General features: G+C 41.1%; 1 protein-coding gene across 4 annotated transcripts in view; it reads left to right on the forward strand.

Annotated features, from left to right (window-relative positions):
- sema6bb (sema domain, transmembrane domain (TM), and cytoplasmic domain, (semaphorin) 6Bb) overlaps window positions 1–22,538 on the forward strand; it is a 513,075-nt gene that overhangs the window by 395,648 nt on the left and 94,889 nt on the right. For all 4 annotated transcript variants that reach the window (XM_059638496.1, XM_059638494.1, XM_059638495.1 and 1 more), the window contains 3 exons: window positions 13,503–13,593; window positions 18,486–18,605; window positions 21,367–21,455. In XM_059638496.1, the coding sequence (XP_059494479.1) occupies window positions 13,503–13,593; window positions 18,486–18,605; window positions 21,367–21,455 (300 nt within the window). The remainder of the gene's footprint in view (window positions 1–13,502; window positions 13,594–18,485; window positions 18,606–21,366; window positions 21,456–22,538) is intronic.

Genomic DNA, 22,538 nt, shown 5'->3' on the forward strand with positions numbered 1-22,538 from the left:
CACAGGCAGCAGCACTAGTGAGACAAGCTGTCTCTCACAAGCTTGCTGCATGTGATAAGGCCATGGAAAAGATCATGCCACAGCAATATTGATTATCAATAACAATCAAGATGTAACTGTAATCTTTTCCAAACAATTTCTGTCAGACAGTGAAGACTCATCATTATTTTAGTGTCATAACCCAAGGAAAAGTACTGACCTTCATTCAGCTGAGCTTTTCCAATCAGATCTATTGTTCCAGTAGCACATCCTTTCAGTATATATTTAATAACTGTAGCTTTATCTTTGGAGATCGCACTTCTTCCTCACCTCATAGAGAGAATTGCCCTGCTATCAATTTCTATTACCAGAGTTTTGTCAGGTGTCTAGATATGCAACACATTCAGTTCTTGTGGAGTTCTCCATGGGTCAATCCACATAGCATTCATGGAAAGTTTGATTTCGGGAGACCATGCTCCATCAAGTTCAATTTTCCCCACTTCACTTCCTTTCTAACTCTTAAGAGACTGCAGGTATTAAGTGCATTACATCTAACACACATGAAAGAACATTTAAAGTTCAGTAACATGAGCCCAGGGATCACATCACAAGACACCAACCTGCAGACATTTAATTTGTTTGACTGAAATTCTTTTCTCTGCTATGTCAACCTATTTCACATGAATGGGCTACCAGCTGCAGTAAAATAATAGGAAGTGGAAATTCAAGTGTGCACATTAAGCATTCGTATGCTCTTATCCCACAGGATCATTGCAAGGCCCTGTTACATAAATTGTAACATGGCATTTGTACATCTTTGTCCAAGCTCCCAAAATGTCTACTGACAATAGTTTAACACATGTTGAGAGATACGCAATAATAACATTTATTTAGCATGTTAAAGGTTTGTAAGTATAAATTCAACACAAATGTGCAAACTTCAATAAATTTCTGCCTTCCAGCTCTCAATATTTAAGGGCACCAGTTATAAATTTTACAGTATGGTAGAGATACCTCCCTCAACAGTGTAACATTTTTGAGAGCACTTTAATTCTCATCAGAGGATCACCTGTGATAGTGCCTGTTCCTGCTCTAACACCGTCACCTCTAGTGTTCTCCAAAGATCTACCTTTAGTCTCCTCCTGTGTTTCATCCTACTGCCGCCCTCATTGACAGTTCTGAAAATATAACATTGGGTTCCACATCCAGCTGATCACCTTTCTGTCAGTCACTCCACTGTCTCCAAATTGTAGCAGCCCACGACCATCATTATTGGATAAGTAGAGATTTCCTCCAATTAGATACTGGGGATACCGAAACCATTGTCTTTGATCCACATTACAAATTCTGTTACCTAGTTGCTGATTCCATCCCTCTACTTGGCAACTATCTCAGACCGAAGCACACAGTTCCCAAGCTTGAAGTCATTTTGACCTTTAACCCCAATGACCTTCCAGTCACACAAGCACAAATTTCCATCTCCTCAACACTGCCTAATTGTGCCTTTCCCAAATTATCTTGATGAAACCATTAGACCCAATTTCTCCAATGCAGTCCTAGCCAGTCTTTCATTTATCATCCTGTGTAAACTCCAATTCATACAAAATTTTTCTGCCCATATCCTAACTTGTGACAAATCCTGTTCATCCATTATCCCAAACCTATTTTGGTCATGGTTAATCACTTTCAAATTCCTCACTCATGTCCTCATTTTCAGCTCGATGGCCTTTCATAGTCCTAAAACCATCTGAGAATTCAACACTCCTTCAGTTGTGGTCACTGTGCATTCCCCGTTTTGTCCATCATTGGCAGCTGTGATTTCCACTGTCTAAGTTCTAGAATTCATAACCTATCTCACTTTCTTTAAGACAGTCTTTAAAACTTGCCTCTTCAACCAAGCTTCCTTCTTCATCTGCCCTATTATATCCTTCTTTGGCTCAGCGTCAAACTCTGTGCAGTAATGGTGCTGCGAAGAAAGTTGGGCTCTTTTATGTTGAAACTGTTCTTTAAATGAAATTGATGTTGATGTTTCATTCTATGCCTGAGAGATTAATTCCTGTAAGTGTGTTGAGGCATTCAAGGTGATTAAGGGATTCATAGGTAGAGAAAAATTGTTTCCTCTGGTGAGGGAACCCAGGACCAGGGGTATAACAGAGTTAAGACGAGTGTCAGTCTTGGTGCATTTACTCAAATAAAAGTTCATAAATCGGTTGAACATTTCCCGCATACGCAATATTTCCTCCATACAAAATACAGAATATTTTATTATCAAAAGCCTAGAATATAAGAGTAAGAAGTTATACTAGAACTGTATAATACACTAGATAGGCCATAGCTAGATCTATTATCGACCTGTCCCAGTTCAAGTACTGACCTAACTCTCCGTTAAGATCAAGGCAGAAATTGTCCCACAAGTGGAACCTTTCCCGACTTGAGAAGCTACCTCTCATCTCAGGCTGACATTAATGTGGAGATTCAACATTGCCTGCAATCTAACTTCAGATGCCTGACAATAAGAGTCTTTGATAACTGTGACATCTGTGCTGATACCAAGATCTTTGTGGAAAAGGCAGTCAACCTTCCATCTCTTCCACATGACTCCAAAACATAGTCTATATAGATGCCACCTCACCGCTCTTGAGAAGTACCATCAGTGTTGCCTGCAATAGTTTCTCCACATCAGCTGGGAGGACAGGCAAACTAACATCAGTGTCCTTGAAACAGCCAATAGCACCAGCAGAGAAGCCAAATCCAACTCTGCTCGCCCAGCTACATGCTTAAGATGCCAGCGTTCTGACTGCCAAAGCAAAGTCTTCATCACCCAGCTGAAGGGAGGCTCTCAAACATGAGGAGGACAAAGGAAGCATTTCACAGATTCCTTGAAGGCTTCCCTCAAGAAATGCAACATAAATGTCAATGGATGGCAGACCTCTTGTTCAGAATAAAAAAGACTTATAGGAAGCTCCTGTGTGAAACAAAGCTTTGAGAACACCCATTGGCAAGAGGAATTATGGAAAAGGATTTGGGGAAATGAATGCCTGTGATCTCAAGGCTAAGGACCAATGCCTGAAAACACCATTAAACATCTGCTTGGAGATACAGCTCTGGGAATGAGCTCATCAGTCACACAGAGACCCACACAACTAATGGCCTGTGACAAAGAATTTCCTAGGTTGACAATCATCTTCATTGGCAAGTAGCAGTTGCCAATGGTGACTACGTACACAACTGGTTTCTATATCATCAGAATGCAGTGCTTCACAAAGGGCGTTTACGAGGAAGCTGCGATGAATGGAGAATTTTTAGCTCTGAAGAAAAATTGGAAAGGTGAGCAAGGAAGGTGATGAGAAATTTAATTGAGGTATAATAAGTACCTGGTAGATACTTTTACCATAAAAGTCAATAATCAAGGGACATGAATTTCAAGTAATTGGGAAAGGATTAAAGTGAGATGGGAGAACATTTTTCAATTGGCCGCAGTTGGACTATAACTTACCTTAATTGGCTACTGGCTATTTACAGAATATGTTGTCTGCAGCACGGACCTGCTATTTTTTCCAGCAGCCAGGCTTTCCAATTATTTTGATTTGTAAGGGAAGGACTGGTCCCACCTTGCAGAAAAGAGAAGCACAGCAGATGAGCAAAATCAAGATACCTTGTTTAATTTAGATTTTATAAATCCATAAGGTTACAGGATGAATGCAAGAGGTAAAGCATTCCAGCATGCTGAATTCTGACAAATGAATATGCTTGAGGATGTGACAGTGTGAATAATCCTGATTTTGTCAGTGGGGATGAAATGAAGAGAAAGAGACATATTCAAAGTGACAAATATTTATACAGTCCAATTCAGTAGATATTCACACGTTAATTAGAGTCAGAACACATCACTGAGGATCCTCATTACTGTGATGCTGGAAGGAGTGCAGTGCAATAGGTTCCAGTAACTTCCAATGTTGATCCTGCCATGGTATCCAGAGCCAGAGTGAATCACACCAGCTGCCTCTGGCCATGGGCCCCTGTTAGAACTGCATCATGCACATTTATCGAACAAGAGGAAGAGTAGAAAATGCCTCTGACAGGCTGTCAGGGAAGAGAAAGAACTGGAAACTCAGGCACCAGTCAACATTTTTTCCCAGTTGTCTCCTGAACCGAAAAGAACACGACTTCCGCCTGGTCTAGATACTCAGGTGAGGGTCATTTCTGCAGTCCAAAAGATCTGAGCCTTGACTTGTTGCTGGTAACCAGGTCACTGTGCATTAGAGATACCAGGGCTGAGGGCATTCCTGGCATGAAAATTCTCTTCCCGCCTCCAGCCTCACTTCCTCTGACATTGGGGACTTTGGGAGGGACAAGTGAAGGAGTGGTTCCAAGCAATTCTCATTGGCTGCTCATAGGCTAGAATCCAGCATATCCGAATTCCATTCAATACCTCTTCGTAGACTCATACAGTCATATAGCATGGAAACAGACCTTTTGGTCCAACTTGTCCAGGCCAACTACTATCCCAAACTAAACAAACCCCATCTGCCTGCGATTGGCCCCTGTCCCTCCCTTCCTAATCATGTACTTATCCAAATGTCTTTTAAACTGTACCCACCTACATCGTTTCCTCTGGCAGCGTCTTCCACAATCAAACTGCTCTCTGCTTAAAAAAAGTTTCCCTTCATGCCCTTTTCCAAATCTTTCTCCTCTCACCTTAAAAAATCTGCCCCCTAGTTTTGAACTCTCCCACCTACCTCCCAGATCATTGAATATATGAGTCTGGCCCTTTGGAAATTGGGGATTATATTAACTCCAACGTATGTTGAGAGAAATCTTCTCAGTAACTCAAACCTACATTGATCTTACAGGACAAACAATCAACAGCAGCTACCTAAAGACTAACTCTGAATCAAAGTGAACAAACCCAAGAATTGTTTGTTCCCTTTTAGCTTAAAGAACTATGAAATGAGTCATCTTGGTACAGGCTAATGCCAGTAACTGAAAATAAATACATTTTTAAAATAATATTTTGCTTGAAGAGAATGTGTTTTTTCTCAATCTTTATCAATGAACACTTTCTGTTGCATATTAAACATAAACAAAGGACATCATAAAAATGACAGTACCAAATTCATTTGTATGAAGTGACCTAGCTATTTCTGCCTGCCTTTCATTTCATGTTTATTATATTATTATATTCTTAATCTTGGCAGGTGAGTTTCTTTGGGAGATATACAAAAAAAATCTTTTCTTTGGTATTTGACAGAAAAAGAGAGTAAGGCAGCTGCATACATTCCAACAAAGCATCAACATATATAGTGAAGGCATAATGGAATCATATTGTATTTATATCACTACAGTGTACCCAGTCAGTATAATATTTTGACATTTACACAAAGTCAACGCAATGATGTATTATTGACACAGCAAAGATATATCCATGAAAAAGTGTATGAGAGCAATCTTTCTCTCTACGTCTTCTTCACTTTGATTCCGGAGTTGCTGACTGCTCTCAGTTCTTTCATTCGAGAATTTTGTGACTCTCAGTAGAATATTTGGCTAGGGAGGCATAGCAAAATAAATAAAATAATAATGTACAACAAACTGCCAGCACAGCACAGGACAGCTAAGGAGTGTGCACTGGCATGGTGGTTCAGTGGTTAGCACTGCTGCCTCCCAGTGATGAGGACCTGGGTTCAATTCTAACCTTGGGCACCTGGCTCTGTGGAATTTGTACATTCTTTGTGTGTCTCTTTGGGGTTTTCTCCCAAAGTCCAAAGATGTGTAGGTTAGGTGGATTGATCATGCTAAATTGCCCGTAAGTGTCCAATGATCTGTAGGTTAGATGGCTTAGCCATAGGAAAAGTGGGGTTTCAAGGCTAGTTTGGGGTTGGTTTCGTTAGAATGCTCTTTGGACAGTTGATGTGGACTTGTTGGTTCAAATAACCTGTTTCCAAACTGTAGGGATTCTTCTAGGATCAGGCTGAAAGTTGAGCCATTAATTTGAGATATCAAGAATTGTAGATACTAGAGTCAGGAATGATGAATGGTGTAAACCTGACTGTCAGCTTTCTTTCTCTGATTCTGCCTGACCTGCTGTGTTCCTCCAGGTCCACAATGTATTGGGTCACTAATTGACTTGACTAAACACAGTTTCACTCCCCCTTCCATGTTGATTCACTTTTGTAAAACTAGGGGTGGAATTATCGCAGGCCAACTTTGTCCAGAATATTGATAGAAACACTTAAGTTGCCATTGGTCTTCCACTGAAATTACAGTAGAAGATTGAAAAAAACTCTTGGGAAATTCTATCACCAAGCTTCATGGCAACATTAGTGACATTAATCAATTTCAACTTTTATTAATTGAAGTTTCACCAGCTACAATAGGGAGATATAAATCCATTCCTTCAGGGCATTCACATTGGCTTCTACTTTTCAAGTCCAGTGACCTTACCACCATGCCATCACCTCTTCTGCTAACCCATACTGATGCTTTCAGAACATCTCACTGACATTATCCATATTGCTGTGCCTCCCCTTGGTACCTACGATAGGTAACTCTCTAGACCTTGCATCCCATGTTTACCAAGTAACATAATACTCTTCACATAGCCCCTTCCTCCTGAAAGTTGTCCAGTGACAGTGTGAACTGATGGGCTAGTATTTGTAGTTAGAATGTTGGGTTATTGTAACATCATTTCTTAATCTTTGGTGGTGACACTTTCCAGAATAAGCAGGGGCAGGGAGACTGATGAAAAACATTCTGGGTGTCATTCAATGAAAGACAACCACATTTCAGGGGACAAAAGATAAGAGTGGATTTAAGGAATGAAATACCTATCATGTTAGTCTTCTATTCTTTCATTTTATGACCAACTATAAATAGAGGATGCCTTCCACAGGTGAGAGGAGTTAGTTAGTTCAGTTGGCTGGACAGCTAGTTTGTAATGTAATGCCAACAGTGTAGATTCAATTCTGATTGTGGTTATCGTGAAGGACTCTCCTTCTCAACTTCTCCCTTCACCTTAGGTGTGGTGAAACCTCAGTTAAATCACCACTAGTTGTCACACTCTCTCTCTCACTCTCTCTCTCTCTATCTATCTTTCTCTCTCTCTAGTAAGAGCCTATCATCCTGTAGAACTATGGAAACTTTACTTACTACCTCTGAACGATAATGGTAAGTTGCAGATGATGTTCAATTCAGTGAAAACAAAATGGCTGCAGTTAGGAAATGTATTTTACCAGTGTACACTTACAAAACGTATTGGTTTGACTATCCAGGGCAGCACAGTGGCTCAGTGGTTAGCACTGCTGCCTCATAGTGCCAGGAACCTGGGTTTAATTCCACCCTCGAACAACTATCTGTGTGAAATTTGCACGTTCTCCCTGTGTCTGCGTGGGTTTCCAATGGGTGCTCCACTTGCCACCCGTGGTCCAGTGATGTGCAGGCTCAGTGGATGGGCTGGGCTAAATTGTCCCTGGTGTTCAGGGATGTGTAGATTAGGTGTATTAGCCATGGGAAATAGGATAGAGGGATGAGTCTGGGTTTGTTGCTGTCTGGAGGGTCGATGTAGACTTGTTGGGCTAAAGGGCTTGTTTCCACACTCTATGGATTCTATTATCATTGCACATGATCTTAGAGAAAGCCAGTACTTCAGACCACCTTCCTCCATTTTATGCCCTTTGAGGGCCTCTTTTGCTTGAAGTAAAAGTTTCATTCATTCTTTATTGGATTACATGTAGTAGAAGAGTCTCTACATTTCTGAGCTTGTTACCTGACTTATGCAGGAAAACTACATTTTGACCAAAGTGTCTGTTTTCGCTTTTTCATTGTTGGTGTAGCCTTCCCTCAGAGGATGTCAACAGTGTTTGGGTCTACCATGTCAGCGTATTAAAGATGATCTCAAAAGAATTGAACCGATCCTGAAAAGAATCACACTTACCTATTTAACACTGAGAAAAATCTAGATCCTGCCATCTGATCAAGAGTTTGTCTAAGATCAAGAGCTATTTTATCTGACTTTCTCATCCCATGTTCTCTGCACTCCTTACTCATGATATTGTCCATGTGTCATGTGTGTGTATATATATATATATATATATAAGTGTGTATGAGTGTGTGCGTGTGCACGTGTATGTGAGTCTGTGAGTGTGTGTGTGTGTGTGTAGGAGAGAGTGAGAGTGTATGTGTGTGGGAGAAAGTGTGTGCGTGCGCATGTGGGTATGCATGTCTGTGTGTGTATGAGTGTGTGTGTGTTTGTATGTCTGTGTCTGTGTGTAGTCCATGTGTAGCAGCTGAAGGGATATTGAACTTTCAGCAACATGAATGTTACTTCCCACCTGTATTACCAAGGACTTGACACTGAGAAACAGCAGGAGCACACACAAGAGGGGAATAGTTCAATAACTCCATGGTACAGCGTTGTCACTAGAGTTATTTACTTGGCCTGCCTTGCTGCTGAAATTTCACCACAAAATGCTAGATTCTTCTGATTATTATTCCATGAGTATAACCCAAGATCTTTCTGTGGAACGAACATTGTTCATTCGTGACACAGTGGCTCAGTGTTTAGCACTGCTGCCTCACTGCACCGGGGATCCAGGTTTGACTCCACCATCAAGCAACTATCTGTGTGGAGTTTGTACATTCTCCCCTTGCCTGTGTGGGTTTCCTCCCACAGACCAAAAATGTACAGATTTGGTGGATTGACCATACTAAATTATCCCATAGTGTACAGGGATGGGCAGACTAGGCAGATTAACCATGGGTAATGCAGGGATAGGATACACTAGAGGGTGGGTCTGGGTGGGATGCTATTCAGTGGATTGGCATGGGCGCAATGGCCAGCTTCCATTCTGTAAGGATTCTATGATTTCTCATGTACATTGTGGGCATCACATATTAAAGAAAAACGAATATAGCTATTGAAGAGTTGATTCAATTTTTCATACAGTTCAGTATGAATCCAGTTTAACAACAAGCAGCTCTTTCCGAGAGGAATTTCAAAAATTGCTGTAATTCTTTGCTCTGCCTCATTTTAATCTCTCGATAAAGTCAACAGTTATAAGAGGGCTTGGTACCATTTTGATAGTCGAAAGTGTGATGAAATCAAATGAAAATGATTTTTTTTCTGGTTTGTAATCTATGTTCAGTGTTTCCTGAAGTTTGACAGCCCATTACAGTAACAATATGCTTGGAATGTTTTATTCATGCAGACTGTTATTTATATTCATATAACTGCTACCTCTTGTAAATGTCCTTTGAAGGATAAAATAGCAATTTTTTGACCAAACATGATATAATAAAATTTCAATTGGCACTAGCCTGTTACATGAATACAACAACAAATCTGACCTGCTCCAGAGGTATGTCAGAGGAAAACCAGCTGGGTTCTCACATGGGTTCCCATTCGATTGTTCTCTACATGCGAGTCCTCCCACTGGGACCAAGGGCAGAGGGTTTTGTACACAGAAGACCCATGATTAAGATGATTCCCAGCCAAGCGAGAAGGGGATGACCCAGTGGTATTATTGCCAGACTGTTAACCCAGAAACCCAGATGACATTTTGGTGACCCCACTTCAAATCTTGCCACATCAGATGGTGGAATTTGAATTCATTAGAATATTTGGAATTATGAATCTAATGATGACTATGAATCCATTGTTGATTGTCTAATGCCTGGTTCACTAATGTCCTTTAGGGAAGGAATCTGCCATCCTTACCAGGTCTGGTCTACATATGACTCCAGACCCATAGCAATGTGGTTGACTCTGAACTGCCCTCTGGGCAATTAGAGATGGGCAATAAATGCTGCCTGGCCTACAACATCCTCATTCCATTAATTAATTTTTTTTAAAAATACCGTTTAGTTTGCAGAGCTGTGAAGTCCGTGGGCACATATGTGTTGGTTGTGAGTAACTGTATTCCCTGTTTAATTAGTTAAAAATCTTATTTTTGTTCTTCCGGTTGTACTTCAGCCCCTCGCTCTTGAACTTTGGGCTCCCAATGTGGAAGGGGCAGGCAGGTCGGAGGACCTCATTGTAGATCTACCCCAGGGCATGGCCAAAGTGGCAACAATAGGCAGCAAACTGTGGAAGGAGGTCAGAGTTCCCAGCTGTGCGCCCCTCTTATGCAACTACTTTAATGCCCAGTGTCCTTGGAGAGGTAGTCCACATACCTTCAACGCTTTTAGAGACAGGTGGGCACTGCATGGTGTTTCAGCATTATTTCCCCCTCCAACTCCATTTTAGTTTCATCCCATCCCTCTTTTCCTTCCCTTTTTTTATTGCTGCACTGCCCAGGTGGGTATTTCAAGAGAGGCTGGTACTGTAGGTGCTTCATTTCAACTATCAATTTTTATTTAATCTCCGCCCTTGTTCCCTCTCCTTTAATTTTCTTCTTGTTACACAACCTCTTGTGGCCAGTATTTGTTGTGATTTGTTAATTGGGTGAATGATAATTCAAGTTTATTTTCAGAGGAGCTGTTGGGGTCTGGTATAATTATGATATTTAAAAGGCACCTAGATTGGTCTATGAATAGGGTGGGTTTAGACAGCCAAATGCTGGCAAGTGGTACTGGATCAGTTTAAGATATCTGGTCGGCATACTTGAGTTGAGCCGAAGACTCAATTTCCATGTTATAAAACTCTAGGAGTCCATAAACAATAAAAGGACCTCAGTGGTGGGGTTGTTGGCTTCTGGTAGGAAAAGGGAGCATGAGGGAAAAAAACGGAAACTTGCTAATCTGAAAATTTATAATATAATCTTTATAAATCTCTGGAAGTCTTTTGCTACCTCATTCAACACATGGACAGTGGTGTCTTAAACACACAATCATTCACTGGATGCTCAACCAAGCAGATTGGTACTTTAGGTATGGTACTAGATTATAGCTGAATTTCACTGGAACTATACTGAGCAGTGGAAGATCTATCTTTCACGCAAGGAAGGGAAAAGGTTGTGTTTCTAAATAAAGAACACAAACTAATCAGCCAACAAGCAAGAGCCCTTCACATCAGACGTTTTAATGCATGAGCAAATCTCTCATTGCATTCCACCCAGTGAATCACTGAACTTGCCTTTTTGTAATAATTAGGACATTATCATCAGAGAATGTTGGGGAAACTCTGACAGACTGAAAGGCACATGCCATACACAAAACTTTTATCATATACACAAGTATTTGTGACTAATGCAATACTGAACTAAACTAAAAGACTTGGCTAAAACAATGGAAGCGCAATGATAAATATATCAGTGATTGAGATTAGATTTTAAATTGTAGTGAGGTGTTGCAAGCAACAAGGGTTCAAATTGAGTGAAGGCTGTAGCTGAAAGTCACCCTCGGAAATGCAATCATGGTGGCAAGCCAATGAGAAGGAAGTTTTTTTGCCCCTCCCCACACACTGTATCTGGGAGATTCTGTGAGGAACTGTTCCCTTAATCACAGGCTGTTCTCTCCTATGCTTGCTGCTAATAGGATCCACTCATTCTCATTAGAATGTGAATTAAAGAAAGAGTGAGATACATGCTGAATCTGAGGGAGTGAGAGAGAGAGGCTCCAAAGGTTGAGAGAAAAAGAAAGACAGACAGACTGCCAGGCAGTTTGAGAGAGAAAGAGTAGGAGAAAATGAGAGTGAGACTCTAATGAAATGAAAGAAAAAAACACAGCCCCCAAGCGTATGTGTGTGTGAGTGAGAGAAAGAGAGAGAGAGATTTTGTGTGTGTGTGAGAGAGAGAGAGAGAGATCGTGTGTGTGTGAGAGAGAGAGAGAGATTGTGTGTGTGTGTGTATGTGTGTGCGTGCATCTGTGTGAGAGAGAGATTGTGTGTGTGCGCGCGCGCGTGTATGAGACACAGAGAGATTGTGTGTGTGTGTGAGAGAGAGTGAGAGAGATCGTGTGTGTGTGAGTGAGAGAGAAAGAGAGAGAGAAATTTTGTGTGTGTGAGAGAGAGAGAGAGAGATCATGTGTGTGTGCATCTGTGTGTGTGTGAGAGAGAGAGATTGTGTGTGTGCATGTATCTGTGTGCGTTCATCTGTGTGAGAGAGAGATTGTGTGTGTGTGTGTTTGTGTGTGTGTGTGTGCGTGCGCGCGTGTGTGTGTGAGAGACAGAGAAAGATTGTGTGTGTGTGTGAGAGAGAGTGAGAGAGATCGTGTGTGTGTGCACATCTGTGTGTGAGAGAGAGATTGTGTGTGTGTGTGTGTGTGTGCGTGCATGTGTGAGAGAGAGATTGTGTGTGTGTATGTGTGTGTTTGTGTGTGTGTGTGTGTATCTGTGTGTGAGAGAGAGAAAAACTTCAATAAGATGACAGATCGGCAGGCAGACTCATTTCAAGGGGATGACAGAGAGGCTCTGGGGTGATGAGAAAGACTATGAGGATTGGGTCAGTGGGTGTTTCAGTGAGTGAATATATATGTATGTCTGTATGAATGAATAAGTTTGGTAAGTGAGTTATTTTTGTGTAGGTTTGTCTGTTCAGATAACTTCATACCAGACCTCCAGTTGTTTCTTCAATGAGTATTTATGTGTAGATGAAGATAAAGCAACAGCCATGCCTGCTTAGAGCTGTTCTGTTCGAACCTTCCAGCAGAGGCTCTGTCACATGACCACTGAGGTCAAAGTTACATCACAACATACTCAAGATAGTAGGAACTGCCGATGTTGGAGAATCAGAGATAAGAAGGTGTTGAAAAGAAAAGAAGGGTCTAGACCCGAAACGTCATCTTTCCTGCTCCTCTGATGCTGCTTGGCCTGCTGTGTTCATCCAGCTTTACACCTTGTTACCTCATGATATATCTGCATATTCATTAGTGCCTATCATTACATGTGGCCTCACTCTGCTTTCAAAATCAGTGAATTGACGTCCCCTTTTAACTTTTCAAAATGATTCCTGACCACTTTGTTTATTCACTGGGTGACTGATTTGCTGGAGTAAATTGTAGAACAGTGATCTCAGTGTTAATCAATTTTGCAACAGTGGGTTGACTCACTCTGTCATAAAGTTGTCTTCGATGTGCCTGAGGAACCATTTTGTGTATCCTGTCTGTTTTAAAGCAGCAAGAAGATCGTAACGACCTAGTTATAAATTTCTGGTTTTCTGCAAATGTGATGAAAATACATTAGCTATGTCCTCACTAGCGTGTGGAAAGAAGTCCATGTAACTAAAAATGTAGTTCTTGAGAAAATACCAAGAAGTGTCCTTGAAAATAGAATTAGATTTACCTCTGCAAATAATGTATTATCCCTACATCTACAACCTCTCAAACATACATCTGTTGCTCATACTGCACTGACTGGTGGAACAATAGCTTAGTTATGATTGTTTATTTTCCACCTTAGAATTGATTTTTTTGTGGCATGAATGTATTATGAAGAAAATATGAGTTGATTATAAGAAAGTTTCACTGTAATTGACTTTCTTCTCAATTTCAAATGAAATATAATCATTACACTCAACTCTGACCACTTTGCTGTGCACTGGTGTGATCTATTTCTCATTCGATTACAAGCTGATGGTCCTTATTTATTTCAGATGGATACGCTCGAATCTCTCGGACCTAGTATCAGCGGTATGGCAAGATGCCCTTATGATCCTAAACAAGCCAATGTTGCACTCTTTGCTGGTAAGTTTAGAAACTTTAGCACTATTAGCTAAAACTAATTATTTGAATCAATGTGTCAACCAATTGCAAAGAACTGTATTTAATAAAATGCTTTAATTGGGCTAGATTGCATTGAATGTGAGGGTATGTTTCTGTTTCACTTTGCTTTATTGTTGGCTTTAATACCTTAATTCGGCAATAGGTTGTCAAGCATTGTCATAGACAAAAAAAACAGAGAGACCTTGGGCTTAGGCTGCAGTGTTTGGGGAGTTCCCTGCAATAAGACAAGCTAGATTTGAAATGGGCAATTTGAACATGATTTGAGGCATTATTGGGCTGAGAGGCAGAGCAAGTCAATATCCATAGGGGTGATGGTTCAAATGGGTTTGATGTCGAAAAAAATCTCAAGTTGCTTCACAGAGGCAAAATCAGAAAAAAAACCCACAAAGTCAAAAATGTTAGCCCCCCCCCTTTGGCCCAACCTGTCAGTGCCGACCAGATATCTTAAACTGGTCCAGTACACCTTGCCAGCATTTGGCCCATATCCCTCTAAACCCTTCCTATACATGTACCCATCCAGATGCCTTTTAAATGTTGTAATTGTATTCACCTCTACCACTTCCTCCGGCAGCTCATTCCGTACATGTGCCGCTGTCTGTGAAAAAGTTGCCCTTCAGGTCTCTTTTAAATCTTTCCCTTCTCATCTTAAACCTACGTCCTCTAGTTTTGGACTCCCCTTCCTTGGGGCAAAGACCTCGGCCGTTCAACTTATCTATGCCCACCGTGATTTTATAAATCTCTATAAGGTCACCCCTCGGCCTTCTACATTCCATTGAAAAAAGTCACAGCCCTTTCAGCCTCTCTTTATAATTCAAACACTCCAGTCTCGGTAATATCGTTGTAACTCTTTTTTGCACCCTTTCCAGTTTAGTAGCATCCTCCCTACAGCAGGGCAACCAGAATTGTATGCAGTACTCCAAGTGTGGCCTTGCCAATGTCCTGTACAGCTGTAACATGATATCCCAATTCATGCACAAGTCCTGTCCTGTTCTGTCTTACCAAAATTTATCCTGCATTTATCTAAATTAAACTCCATCTGCCAATTCTCGACCCAGTGGCCCAGTCAATCAAGATCCTGTTGTGCCTATAGGAAACCTTCTTCACTTCCCACTATATCACCAATTTTGGTGTCACCTACATACATACTGACCATACCTCCCATATTCTCATCCAAATCGTTCATAAAAATGCGAACAACAGTGGACCCGGCACCGATCTTTGCAGCACATTACTGGCCACAGGCCTCCAGTCTGAAAAACAACGCTTTACCACCACCCTTTGTTTCCAGCCATCAAGCCAATTTTGGATCCTCTGGCTAGCGCTCCCTAGATTCTGTGTGGTCGGACCCTGCCAGCAAGTCTACCATGCGGAAACTTGTCGAAGGCCTGCTAATGTCCATGTACGCAATGTCTACCGCTCTGCCTTCACCTATCTTCTTGGTCACCTTTTCAAAAAATACAATCAAGTTTGAAAGACACGATTTCCCATGCTAACTATCCCTAATCAGTCCTTGCCTTTCCAAATGCATATAGACCCTGTCTGTCAGAATTCCCTCCAACAACTTACCCATCGCTGATGTTAGGCTCGCTGTTCTGTAGTTCCCTGGCTTTTCCTTGCAGCCTTTCTTAAATAATGGCATAACATTAGCCGACCTGCAGTTTTCTGGCACCCCACCCGTGGATATCGATGATACAAGTATCTCTGCTAAGGACCTCACGATTTTTTTCCTGGCTTCCCAAAGTGTCCTGTGATACACTTCATCAGGTCCATGGGATTTACTAACCTTTATGCATTTTAAGACTCCACTCCTCCTCTTCTGTAATATGGACTCCTTTCAAGATATCACAGTTTATTTCCCTGGGTTCCCTAGCTTCCATGTCTTTCTGCAGTGTAATTACAGATGCAAAATATTCATTTTGGGATCTCACCCATCCCCTGTGGTTCCACATATAGATGGCCATATTGATCTTTAAAGGGCCCAACTCTCTCCCTCGTTGCACATTTGCCCTTAATATACTTGTAGAATATCTTTGATTCTCCTTAACCTTATCTGCCGAAGCTATCTCATGTCCTGTTTTTGCCTTCCTGATTTCCCTCTAAATTGCACTCCTACATCCACTATACTCCTCAAAGAATTCACTTGATCCCGGCTGTCTGTACTTGATATATGCTTCTGCCTTTTTCTTGACAAAAGCCTCAATACCGTTAGTCATCCAGTGTTCCCTATTCCTGCCAGCCTTGCCCTTCACACTAACAGGAACATGTTGCCCCAAACCCTTATTACTTCTCTTTTGAAAGCCTTCCACTCGTTACATATCCCTTTGCCGCTAAAAAAACCTCCCCAAAGCAACTTTTGAAATTTCCTGTTTAATACCGTCAAAATTGATATTGGTAATTTAGAGCTTTAACTGTGGACCCGGCCTATCCATTTCCATAATTATTTTAAAACTGATAAAATTATGGTCATTGGTCCCAAATGCTCCCCCTTATTTCCCAACAGGAGGTTGAGTTTTGCCCCACCTTTAGTAGGGCCATCTACATGGTGATTTGAGAAAGTTTTCTTGAACATATGTAACAAATTCCTCTCCATCCAAGCTCTTAACAGTATGGCAGTCCCAGTCAACGTTTGGCAAATTAAAATCCCCAACTAGTACAACTCTATTGTTCTTACTGCTGTCTGAAATCACCCTACATATTTGCTCCTAAATTTATCACTAACTATTGGGATGCCTATTGTACAATCCCATCAAAGTGATCACCCCCTTTTTATTTCTCAGTTCCACCCTTGTGCCTTCACTGGACAATAACAGAAGTTTCTGGAAAAGATCAGCAAGTCCGGCAGGATCTGTGAACAAAAAATTAAAGTTAACGTTTCAGGTCTGGTGACCCTCCCTCAGCTTCACTTGACAATCCATCAGATATATTCCCTAACTACTGCCATGATGTTTTCTCTAATCTCAAATGACACACCTTTTCCACTCTGGCCTCCTCTTCTAGACTTCCTACAGCATCCATATCCCAGAATATTGAGCTGCTGGTACTGTCCCTCCATCAGCCATGTTTCTGTAATAGCTATGATATCCCAGTCCCATGTTCCCATCCATACCCTGAGATCATCTACCTTACCTGTCAGCCCTCTAGTAAATACAGTTTAATTGATTAGTCTTCCCTCGTTCTCTGCCGTGCTCTTGCCTGCCTTGACTGTTTAATTACAGTCTTTAACTTCTGTACCAGGCTCAATGTTGTCTCTGGTCTCACTCTGGTCCCACCTCCTTACCAGACGAGTCTGAACCCTTCTGAGTACCTCTAGCAAATCTGCCCACTAGGATATTGGTCTCCCTCTGGTTCAGGTGCAACCCATCCCTCTTGTACAGGCCAGTTCTGCCCCAGAGGAGATCCCAATGATCCAAAAATCTGAAACACTACCCCTTGCCCTAACTCCTCAACTACACATTCATCTGCCCTATCCTATTTCTACTCTCTCGAGCTCATGGCACTGGGAGTAATCTAGAGATTGCTACCCTTGAGGTCCTGCTTTTTAACCTCTTGCCTAACTCTCTATATTCACTCTGCAGACCTCATTCCTTTGCCAACCTATATCATTGGTACCAATGTGTACAACGACCTCTCGTTGCTCATGTTTCCCTATAAGAATTTGCTGCTGCAAGATGTCCTTGATCTAAGGTTTGAAAGGAAGATCTTAAAGAAAGCGAGGAAGATGTAAACTAGAATTTCTGAGAGAATTTCAGAGTGTAAGGTAGCTACATTCACGACTGAATGGATTGGTGGGCTGAAGTGAATGGTGAATTCATAAAGTCACATTTAGACTAGTGGAGAGTGCTGGAACTTCTATCATGCAACAGGACTTTAAAAAGTTATGGATGGATGAGACAATGAAGGAATTTAAACTAGGGATGAAAATTTAAATTAGAATATGAAAAGGAGCGGTCTCTTGTTGACAAAGTTGATGAGTGAGGGGGATATGATGCAGGCAGAAGAGTTTCAAATGAGCTAAAGTTTACGGAAGGTGGGACGCTGTCTAGAAGGTCATTAAAATAATCAAATCTGGAGATAACATTGCAAATATACGAGTAAGAAATTTCATCTGTCCTTCTTGCTTTGTTCCTGCCATTTAAGGACAGCAAATAAGATACAATAATACGATAGTAGGAATCCAGGTTATCAGGAAAGAACTGAAAGTCTGGGCTCTTTAAATAATGTTCTTAAAATTATGAAGGAATTGATGACATTGTTCCAGGGAAACATTTTTACAACACAAGGTGATAAAGACTAGAGAGACTTAGAAATTAAGATTTCAGGAACAATAAGGGCAGGAGAGTCGAAAGGAGCTGATAATGCTGAACCCTTGCAACATTACACATACTGTTGTTCAGGCGCTCCATACCAGTTTCTAGCAAATCTGGTCCGAGGTGTTAGCACACACCTACAGAGTGGTTAGGCCTTGGACCTGGGACATGAGACTCCTCATTCAGAGGTAGGGACTCTACCACTTTGCCACATGAGTTCCTCAGGTGCTCCATACTATTGAGTTCAGAGATATGTCATTGTACACCTTTGCACCAGGTGGGACTTGAACCTGAAACTCCTGGTTCAGGGGTGGGAACACACCATTGCACCAGAAGAGCTCCTTAGGCACTCCACATGCACGGCAATGGTATGGAAATCAGATGAATTCTACAATGACCAGGCAATCTGCTGTGTCAATAGTAATCCTTCCCTATGTATAAGGTTTGAAAATTGCTCCAACTTTAATTGATTATTGAATGTTCTCATTCAACATCGCACATGCTTTTCAATTAAATACTGAAATGTACCTAATTTCCTGACACTAGATAATAAACTTTTTACTGGGACGGTCACTGATTTCCTTGCGATTGATGCTGTCATCTACCGAAGCTTGGGCAGCAGTCCAACACTCCGAACAGTCAAACATGACTCCAAATGGTTCAAAGGTAAGTCATCTATCCATAACAGCACTTAACAAAGAGAAGATATGCAAAACATCATGTAACATGGCAGCTCTTGCATTTATTGCAGGCTTTTACAGCCAAATTTCAATGGAAATATTTATAAAAATTGTGCCAGATCATAGCAACGCAAGGAAGGCAATTGGTTCTCTTGACACTGATAAATCTTAACAACAAAGTCCAAATGTATCATTTGACCAACAAAACCATTCAAATTAAAATTCTTTTAAATTAACTTCCAATATCTATTTTGTACATTAGGAGTGCTGCAGCAGCTCAATTGAGTTCTACTTGATAAGTCATTTAGTGGAGGATCCAGTGGTGGCCATCTCTCCTTTTCTGTCCATAGTCTCGCACCCTGTGTAGGACGTAACTCAATTCAAGGTCTTAAGTTAAGTTTCAGTGAGAACCTTCAGGACTGTTCTGCTCCTTTGATGACAGCACATCTCTTTCTTGGATGTGATTGGTAATTCATGGTGACACAGTCACAATCCCAGCCTGGGACTGGTCGCCTTCTCCTGTGTATCACACACGCACAGCTCACATTGCATTGCTGTTGAGCCCAATCTAAGAAAGTGGACTTTGAATATTGAGTGATGCTGACACCAGGAGCCATGCCCTGCCTTGAAAAATCCAGCTCCCACAGGCTAAAAGCATGCTTAAACTTGCCTATTAAGTTGGTGTAGCCAAGGCTAACTGTTCCACAAAACTAGGACTTGACTGGACCCAGGGCATTCATGAAAGAAGGGTGAGAAAACAAAGTGACTTTAAGGTCCATGAGTTAAATAAGCTGATGTGTTTCTTGCATTTTCTGGACTCTCAGTCATATACACGGGCAGCACGGTAGCTCAGTGGTTCACACTGCAGCCTCACAGCGCGAGGGACCCAGGTTCGATTCCAGCCTCGGGCAACTGTCTGTGTGAAGTTTGCACATTCTCCCCGTGACTGTGTGGGTTTCCTCCGGGTGCTCCGGTTTCCTCCCACAGTCCAAAGATGTGTAGATTAGGTGGATCAGCCATGCTAAATTGCCCATAGTGTTCAGGGGTGTGTAGGTTATAGGGGAATGGGTCTGGGTGGGATGCATCAAATGGCGGTGTGGATTTGTTGGGCCAAAGGGCCTGTTTCCACACTGTAGGGAATCTAATCTCTGCCTTGTAATTATTACTAAGTGTCTGCCAATTTCTCTATAATGTGTATGATTGGTGTTTGAATCCTAAAAACTTATGAATCAGAGAGGGATGAGATTTGTGGGGCTAGCAAGAGTTCACAGAAACAGCCGTGGTCAGATGATAAGAGATGGCAAAAAAAAACACGTTAGCAGGAAGCATTGTAGGAGTCATAAAATGGAATATGAAATTAATGAGATGAACTGGAGAGATCAATGAAGTTTATTCTTTTTTCCATACCTCAAGGAACACCGGGAATAGACATTGATAATGGTATTAGGCCAAAAGTGTTGCTGTAACTGCACCTTGCCTTGGAGTGCCTTCCGAAATTATAGTAGATCATTACAAATTTCCATATATTGATTATTTGTTGCTTCTCTCATCAAACTAATGTTTTGGCCACATTATCCAGTAATCATTGCAGAAAGGTTAGCCACCTCAATGGATCAATGGGTAATGTGTTACACTGAGAATTACAGACCAACAAGGTACTACTAGGCTGCAGCTCTGATGAAGAGTCATTTTGGGTAGATGTAATGCTGAGCTCTGTGCCAACTGAAAATTGTATAGTTTAAGAAAAATATGTCTGTATGGGCAACAGTGTTTTGTCCTTCCTCAGTCTGGAAATTGAAATGGCATCTCAATCCCTTTGAGGGCCTTCTTACTTTGCTTGCCATTCAAGGATCGAGTACAGCCCAGAATAGAGAAAAGTCATCTAGCTTGCTCTCTCTCGGTGGATGCTGTCTGACCCACTGTGATCTCCAGCATTTGTCATTTTCAGCACAGATTCTAGCATCTGCAGTAATTTGCTCCTACTAGATTTTGATCCCTGGTCTGTACTGAATCAGATATGTTCAGCCAGATCAATAGTTAGAATGGGGTTCAGCAAGCCTGACCTGGGGAAAGGCACATCCATTCAATCAAACTGCATACCCCATCTGATCACATCAATGTACAGCAGTCGGTTACTCTCAAGGGGAAAATATCCACGTGTAACAGAGAATTATTTCATTTGTATGAGCATAATAATCTATATTACTTTCATTCATGACTATGAGTTTCATAGGCAGGTTTTTACCAATCCCATTGTTCTTAATACATGTAACTGGGTAATATCTGTGTATAGGTATATATGTAATAATTTTTGACCTATTAATAGTTCTATGGCAGTTCCATCAGGATTGCAATACTTTACTTTAAAATCATTCTTTCTTTTTAGTTGACCTGAGTTTCTGTTCTTTTAACATCTATATTTACCTTTTAAATATCTCATACATATTTTAAAAAATCAGCAGTGTAGTATCATAATAAATGCAAACTTGGGGATATTAATGTAACTTCTCTTCGCTGCACCTAATTATGTTTGTGCAATTTGTGATGATTAAAGTGAATAATAATAAAAACTGAGTCAATACAATTGCAGTAAAACATTCATTACTTTGAAAGATGTTCAAATGTTCAACCAATTTACGGCGAGATTTTTTTTGCCTAATGGGTTAATAAGTGATTAGTATAATGTCTTACTTGATGTCACTGCGAAGGAAAGACATTCAGCTAAATCTGACCTAATTTTCTTCCAGAACCATACTTTATCCATGCTGTAGAATACGGTCGGCATGTTTTCTTCTTTTTCCGAGAAATTGCTATGGAATTTAACTACCTCGAAAAGGTAAGTGGGAGTTTTGGGTAGATGTGTTTGCTGAGCTATATGCCAATTGAAACCTGCATAGTTTAAGAAAAATATTGCCAGTGTGGCAGCAGTGTTTTGTCCTCCCTCAGTCTGGGAATTGAAATGATATCTCAGCCCCTTAGAGGGCCTTCTTCCTTTGCTTGCTATTCAAGGATCGAGTACAGCCCAGAGTAAAGTAAAGCGCCAAAGAAGTTTGAAATGGGAACAGACTATTTTGGCTGTCGGGTATATTCCTTCAAGTCTGCAACGTATAGTCAACATTCTTAGGTTCTCCCACTTTGTTTGAATTGCTGGAGATCAGTGACTGAACGTTGGTAATAGATCCAAGAAACTGAAACTATGAACTTCCACCAATTATTGTTGGCACATCCTAATGAGTTATGTGACCCCATACTGCATAATTAAGTATCATTACGTTTTACCTAATAGCTGGCATCTCACTTCTAACTAAAATTTCCAATTGTCCACTTCCAGATCAACAGCTTATCCCCATGTAATTTGCTTAAAAGACCAGCTGCACACAACTGATCTGTGCACAGAACGATTCTGTGGATCTTTAGTCTGGTCAGTATTTTGATTGTTTCATGTTTACATCATTCACACTTGCAATCTCAGTGTGTTTGGTGGATCTGACAATTCAGTTTCTATATTATCCTCTCTCTAATGTGAGTCCTCACTTTTAATTCAGCTGGGTTCAGAAATATGGGAGAGGACGGGCATTTTCATAAACTTGCGGAGGTCAGATTGGGGTCACACAAACAGCATTGAGCGACTATGGAAAATCACATTGGTCACAATCCTACCCTCTTTCCTGTGTGATCTATGGTCACAGCAGTGCCAACTGTTGCTGCAACAGCAATGCCAGTTGCAACAGTCTTCCTAGCCACATGCCTGTACGATGAAGATGGTATGAAGACCATGTATGATCTAGAAGAATGCAATACCCCTAATACTCCCACTGAGGATGAGCAGACGATTAGCTCTCTTGGCATATCCATGGTCTCAGAAGGTCTGGGAGGTTGCTGCCGTCATTTGTAGCTTTTCAAAACCATTGTATAAGAG

The sequence above is a fragment of the Stegostoma tigrinum genome, chromosome 30, assembly GCF_030684315.1.
Source record: "Stegostoma tigrinum isolate sSteTig4 chromosome 30, sSteTig4.hap1, whole genome shotgun sequence".
NCBI classification, from domain to species: Eukaryota; Metazoa; Chordata; class Chondrichthyes; order Orectolobiformes; family Stegostomatidae; genus Stegostoma; species Stegostoma tigrinum.